This window comes from Anarhichas minor, unplaced genomic scaffold (assembly GCF_050575085.1).
Source record: "Anarhichas minor isolate MPS153535 unplaced genomic scaffold, ASM5057508v1 ptg000014l, whole genome shotgun sequence".
Classification (NCBI taxonomy): domain Eukaryota; kingdom Metazoa; phylum Chordata; class Actinopteri; order Perciformes; family Anarhichadidae; genus Anarhichas; species Anarhichas minor.
In genome coordinates this window covers 8,303,802-8,311,086 of record NW_027466460.1, presented here as the reverse complement: position 1 = coordinate 8,311,086, position 7,285 = coordinate 8,303,802, and the positions used below count along the sequence as shown (strand labels likewise).

The 7,285-nt window shown below is 40.0% G+C and overlaps 1 protein-coding gene across 1 annotated transcript; it reads left to right on the top strand.

Annotated features, from left to right (window-relative positions):
• The first annotated feature begins 336 nt into the window (after positions 1–336).
• On the top strand, positions 337–7,285 carry LOC142950006 (polyunsaturated fatty acid lipoxygenase ALOX15B-like). Its single transcript, XM_076091911.1, has 14 exons — positions 337–489; positions 827–1,031; positions 1,180–1,261; positions 1,516–1,638; positions 1,740–1,843; positions 2,164–2,330; positions 2,497–2,640; positions 3,114–3,317; positions 3,512–3,598; positions 3,705–3,874; positions 4,965–5,086; positions 6,145–6,245; positions 6,764–6,934; positions 7,106–7,285. The coding sequence occupies exons 1-14, from the start codon at positions 337–339 to the stop codon at positions 7,283–7,285; spliced, it is 2,013 nt and encodes a 670-aa protein (XP_075948026.1).

The following is a 7,285-nucleotide window of genomic DNA, read 5'->3' as shown; positions in this document are numbered from 1 at the left end:
GAAGATTGCTCTCTCGCGGAGCTCCTCTGGACTATGTTATGAACCCAGACAAGACGGCGTTTAGTTTACCGGGATATCTGGGACTTCCACAACACGTACTAAGTAGAAATACAGGTTATTTTTTCCATGGTTGATGGCGGACAGTTGAACGGCTTCAAGGGCGATAAGCCACGCCCCCTCTCTGGCACGTCTAGCGCGATTCATGCGAATGAACACAAATAGTCCCCAGCGAGAACATCGGCGCGAATGACGCGTTTAACGTTTGGTGTGAACAGTGCTGAGAATGGTTATTATTTTTCTCTCCCCACCAGGATTCCTCTGCTTGCCAGTGTGAAAATGGTCAATTATACAGTGACCGTAGCCACTAGCAATCTCGCAGCTGCCAGCACTTTTAACAGTGTCTGCATTAAGCTGGTGGGCACAGATGGGGAGAGTGAACGCACCTGGCTGATGGGCTTCAAAGGACCTTTCGCCTTCTTCAGAGGAGCAGTGAGTCTGAAATATCGGTCTAAATGTATAACATACTGTCTCAACTTTACGAGATCATGGCACATTAAATATCAATGTTGAGAAGCTGACGTAAACTCTGGTCAACTCAGACTCATATGTGCAGCAACGGGATATGTGCTGCTCTGTAACTCTTTAACTTACGGCCACAAAGGTGACCAAAGCAACAAAACAAATCCCGATAAATTGATATTTTATGCAGTGACACATTCAGTAGTGTATGATGAAGTATTGGGATGTTACAGCTCAGTTCTTAGTTATCAAATATGTTTTAATCTCTTGTATGAATGTTTTCAACCCATTTCTGTCATTACTCCAGGTGTCCAGTTTTACCGTGTCCTGCCCCGTCTCCATTGGAAAGCTGGTCCTAATAGAGATAGATAAACCGTTGTTCCTACTGTTCTTTGAAGACTCTTGGTTCCCTGCCAAGGTGGAAGTGCAATCCCCTGAGGGTGACACCTACAACTTTCCCATCTACCGCTGGATCACTGACGGTGAGGTGCACCGCTTCAGAGAGGGAACAGGTTTGTGTGAATTAGACTTGTCAGACATCCTGTACGCTGTTCACTGACCACAGAAGACAAAAGAAGGAAATGCTGGTCTAATGCTGGAGTAACCAGCTCGCTGTGTTTATCAACAATTTAAAACCGTGTTGTAATTTCTTTCTTCAAGCTCTGAGAATCTGTGACGACCACTATCATCTTGGCAAGTACAGTCGGGAGCAGGAGCTGAAGCAGCGAGAGGAAGACTATCGGTGAGCAATCGGAGCTTTTACACTTTTTAACTTTAGTAAACACCCCAAAACTAACATTCATCAACGCCCCTTTGGTTGAAAATTAACCACCATATGACACTGTTACACCTGCCAGGGTTTGTTGAAATGTATTTTGCAAAATTGCAATATTGAAGTCAAGTTAAGTATATTATGCTTACATATTAAACTAAAACTGCTTATACACTGGTATCTGTGCAAAGTTCCTCATTGCTCAGCTCTTCTCTATTTACCAGTTGGGATGTGTATCTAGAGGGAATACCCCACTGCATCAGGTCAGAGGGCCCTCTTGATCTGCCTGATGAGGTCCGCTTCTCCTTCACCAAGACAACCGGGTTTCGCTTCACTGCAGTCACTGGGTGAGGTCTTCAATTCTGTCAGATATCTATCTATACTGTACCTGCCTATGAACATGATTTAAGGCATAATAATAAAGTAAATGTATGCTTATATTTTCTAGGCTGTTTGAGCTGCAACTGAAGGGACTTTCTGACTCCACGGACAACTGGCTTGATATTGATGCTATCGATCAGGTGTTCTCCTACAAACGGACTAAGATATCAGGTACTATCATGGTAGTTTAATGAAGTACTTGATACTGTATGCATGATTCAACTATGTTCATTCAGATATACATGATGCTACCTGAAACATGTTATTGTTTTTATTACTTGGCTTAATAAAGAGGGAAAAATATCACAGAAGGAATCGATTATCAGTATTTAGTTGCATACAATCAAGACTTTGACTTTGAAGCAACTATAAACAGTGTCCAACCATGTCTCTGACTGCAGTCTGTGTAACACATAAGCTGATAACTGTGATATAGGAAGCTTTTCTAGTACAAAGTTTATAACTCAATGAAGTTCAAATTTATTTTCTAGAATATGTCGAGGATCATTGGAAGGAGGACGCTTTCTTTGGCTACCAGTTTCTAAACGGTATGAACCCCATGTTGATCCAACGTTGTTCAGTCCTGCCCAAGAACTTTCCTGTCAGTGGTGACATGGTCTCCCTCCGTGGTCAGCGTAGCTTGGCAGATGAAATGAAGGTGAATGTCTTGACTTTGTCTAAGACTCATATTATGCTCCATGACATGATCAATTTGAAAAAGCATGTTGCACTTACATTCAGTTACGTTCAATGAGTATAATTAATATTCACACTGTATGCATGTGAGTCATATTATTTCTCATCCTCACTCAAATTAAATACAGAAAGGAAACATATTCCTGTGTGACTACAAGCGTTTGGATGGGCTGAAAACAAACATCGTCAACGGGAAGAAGCAGTACTTGATGGCTCCCCTCGTCCTGCTTCACAAAACACCTGATGATGAGATGGTGCCAATTGCTATTCAGGTGATATTAACACTCAAATATCTTATTATAGTGATGACTCTTCCAGGACGGACAGACATGCAACACTATAGATGTCATATGTACAGAGAAGACAGAAATTCCTTTAGTTAAATTACACAAATATAATGCAAACATACAGTATATGAATAATGTGGATCAGAGAAAAAAATATTGAAAGTCTTTTCATTGCAATTGCCAGATTGCCTCCCTCTTCCCTCAGCCAAAGACATGAGAATTTAGGCAATAGATCATTGAAGTCGGGATTCTGTTCTGAAGTTGACCCTGTGCTCTGACATGGGAGTCAAAGAAATTATGAATTTGCTCTTAGAGATCAACAGAGTATCTAACTGAAAAGCAGATGAAACCTAAAGTAAACATACAACAATTTCAGAAAATCCTTTGCAGTTATTGACCACTACTGGTAATATATTGAATGGATTGAATTAACCACACCTCCCTTCCTTCTCCTGCAGCTGAAGCAGACTCCAGCAGATGATAATCCCATCTTCTTTCCTTCTGACTCTGAGTACGACTGGTTGACGGCCAAGATTTTTGTGAGAAGTGCAGATTTCAACGAGCATCAACTCAACGTTCACCTGCTGCGCACTCATTTGCTGGCTGAAGTTTTTGCAGTGTCACTGCTGCGCAACATGCCCATGGTGCATCCGCTGTACAAGGTAACTGAAAGGGAGAATACTGAACTTTTACTAGAGTTGTAATTTTTTTTAAAGTTACTGATTTTTGTGTCTTCCAAAGTTGATGAATCGTAATGTTAGTGGGTATATATTTTCAAGTATTTGACACTGCTGAATGGTATAGAAGCATCAAGATGTGTGCTTTGAAGTTAACCGAGTTTTCCTCTTTCTCTCAGCTCCTTGTACCTCACACTCGCTACACTCTACAGATCAACAACTTGGCTCGAGGTCTTCTAATATCTGAGACTGGATCTTTCACTAAGGTATGAAAAGACAAACACCTAAATACCTAAAAAATATATATATATTCAATGTCATGTACATTATTTATCTCTAACTATAATCCTTACATATTTAAATATCTCCTAGTTTGCAGCTTCTGGTGGAGAGGGTGTGGAGACACTCCTGAAGAGATCACTGTCCTCAGTGACCTACCGCTCCCTCTGCATACCAGACGACATTGCTGACCGTGGGCTGGAGGATGTACCGAACTTCTACTACAGGGATGATGGACTCAAGCTTTGGGATATCATCCACAGGTAGTACAGGTGTCCTGGTATTGGAAAACAAGAGCTCTAAATCCTCCCTCTCTACTAGCTAACTTTTATTATCTTATGTAACTCAGTTGGTTTCTCATAAAGGATCAGTTAAGCTGCAACATCTTCTTTTGCCCTTTACAAACAGTTTCTTTGCATAATTTCTTTCAGTTAGTCCATGTTAATGCAATATCCTACTAACAGTTTAACTTGAAACATAAGCTCCATATCAGTCACCAGAGAAACTGCTGCAAGTTAGACTAACAATGCCTTAAAATATGACAATTCAGTAAATGAGTGATCTGCCTCTTAATTGAGTAGATTGGCAGTTGGCTGTAAAATTTTCTAAATGAACCAACCTGAACTACTTTGATTGAGAATCTGTGCAAGATTAGGGAAGAGGCATCCCTACCCTTCAACATTGAAGGCATCAGTTTCAGGTGATTATCCTAGTTCAGCACAAAGACTGGAAGATCTCATAAAATATCAAAGAATGGGCTTCTCAACGCCTGTAAAGCGCCTTAATTAACAGTATTTCATATTGTTTGTTTAATCCTGGTTATTTGTCATCACTGTGAGGTTGCCAGAAAGCCAGGAGACTCCAGGAAGTCCCTGCAACTGGCAACTATTTACCAAGAATAAAATGTGGCATGTAACTGATTTCTTTTTCTGTTTGTGTATAGTTTAAATTAAATAAATACAATGTGTAAAATTTAGAAATGCTGGTAGGTATATTTTTTGTCAATATAAAGCTAGCTAGGCTAACTGTTTCCAGTATTTATGCTAAGCTAATTTCCACCAGGTTGTAGAGCTATACCTAACGCACAAATATGAGTGATATTGATCTTCTCATCTCACTCTCAACAAGAGAGACAATGGGCAAGTTTCAGAAAATGTCACATTATTTCTTTAAAGTTCTTTGATCTACTGTGTTGAATAAGCTATTGCACCAAATTATTAAACAGAACTGATCATTCTAAAGAGATGGCCTTAAATTGTCTTACAAAATGTCTTACTATTGCAGTGTGTATTAAAAAACAACATAATTCAACTGGGAATGTGTTTAACAGAACTTATCCACATTTCTCAAAAGGTATGTGCATGGAGTGCTGAGCTTCTACTACAAGAATGACACTGAGGTCCAGAAAGACTCTGAACTACAGAAGTGGATTTCGGACATTTTTGAACATGGATTCCTTTCCCAAGCCTGCACAGGTGGGCTTAAAGACAAGATCAATCGTAATGATGATGAATGTGCACATTTATGAACCATTATATGATCTTAATGCAAACAGAAGTCAAACTTAAATTTTGTCTTCCAGACATCTTAAATGCAGTATATTCCCTCTGGTAATAGTTTTTGGTACAAATGACTAACGATTGAAAGTCAACGCTCGGGTTCAATCACTGAAAAACCAAGCCAGAAATCTAGTTGTAGTTATGGATTCAGACCTCAACCTGAACAGCCAGATCAAGACTATTACAAAATCAGCCTACTATCACCTGAAGAATATATCAAGGATTAGAGGACTTATGTCTCAACAGGACTTGGAAAAACTTGTCCATGCATTTATCTTCAGCAGACTGGACTACTGTAACGGTGTGTTTACAGGTCTCTGTAAAAAGTCAATCAGAAAGCTGCAGCTGATTCAGAAAGCTGCAGCTCGAGTCCTCACTAAGACCAGGAAAGTGGATCACATCACTCCAGTTCTGAGGTCTTTACCCTGGCTTCCTGTCCAACAAAGAATTGACTTTAAAATCCTGCTGTTGGTTTACAAAGCACTGAATGGTTTGGGGTCAAAATACATCTCTGATCTGCTGCTACCTTATGAACCATCCCGACCCCTTAGGTCATCTGGGACCGGTCTACTTTCTGTTCCCAGAGTCAGAACTAAACATGGAGAAGCAGCGTTCAGTTTTTCTGCTCCACATATCTGGAACAAAGTCCCAGAAAGCTGCAGGTCTGCTGAGACCCTCAGCTCAAATCAAGATTGAAGACTTTTCTGTTTGCTGCTGCCTTTAATTGAACCAGATTCAAGGATATTAATCAATTCCTGCATTTTACTATACGACTGTATTTTATTTCTTTCACTGCTTTTTTGTGTTTTAATGACTGTTTTTGATGTTTCAATCAATGTTCTTAATTGTTTTTAAATCTCCTTTTCTTTTGCCTTATGTTTTGATGTTTTTAATGGTTTTATGTGAAGCACTTTGAATTACCTTGTTGTTGAAATGTGCTATACAAATAAACTTGCCTTGCCTCTAATTGTCAGGAATTCCAAAGAGCTTCACCAACGTGACTGAGTTGGTCAAGTTTGTCACCATGGTGATCTTCACCTGCTCAGGACAGCACTCGGCTGTGAACACTGGACAGGTGAGGTCTTTTAATTCAGTTATAATAATGCTCTTTTTGTGGAATGGGTTCATGAGGTTTTTACTGTTAGCAAGTCTAACATAAACAAGAGTCTACAGCCATGCTAGCAGGACTGTGAGGCTGCACTTTGGCACGGTGATGCTTTGAGCTGTAAACAACAAATGCTAACATACTTGCAATGGCAACGCTAACATGCTAACTTTTAGCAGGCATAATGTTTATGAGATCACAATCTTTGTTTACCATGTTAACATGCGAGCATCAGCAAGCTTTTTCTAATCAGCACAAAACACAAAGTACAGCTGAGGCTGGTAGGAATGTCATTAGTTTTGAAGGTATTTGGTCATAAGACAGAGTATTGGACAAATAAAAACTTTGATCTCTGATAGATGAAAAGTCATAGGATCATGAATGGTCCATGAATTGTTCCAATCAAATATTTCAGTGTGGACTGTAGACAGACTGACACAAGATGTAGCTTCAAACTGTATTAATCAGTCATCTGTCATTCTTCACAGTATGACTACGCTGGCTGGATGCCCAACACTCCCCTCACCCTACAACGTCCTCCACCAACCACAAAGGGGACAACAAGTGAGACCACGATGCTGGAGACATTCCCTGCTGTCAACGCAACGGTTAACGGAATGTCGGTCGTGTGGCTACTCAGCAGGCAGTCCACTGACTCTGTAAGTGCCCAAGTCTTTAATCACATAAATGAAATTCATGTTCAAGTTGTTCAAAGTAAAAGATGATTAGAGTCCTGCTCACTAAAACTGCACATTGCTGTATATTGCCAAAAGTCTGTTTTTAAACATTCTAAACATTTCTTTTTTTAAATGGACCATTCATGTCATCAGGTCATTCTTGGCCAGCACCCAGAGGAGCATTTTAGTGAGAATATTCCCTGCAAGCTGATCAAGGATTTTCAAGGAGAGCTTCAAGTGTTAAGTGGAGTCATCAACACCAGAAACAATACTCTGGAGGTCCCATACACATACTTGGATCCAATGGTGCTAGAAAATAGTGTGGACCTTTGA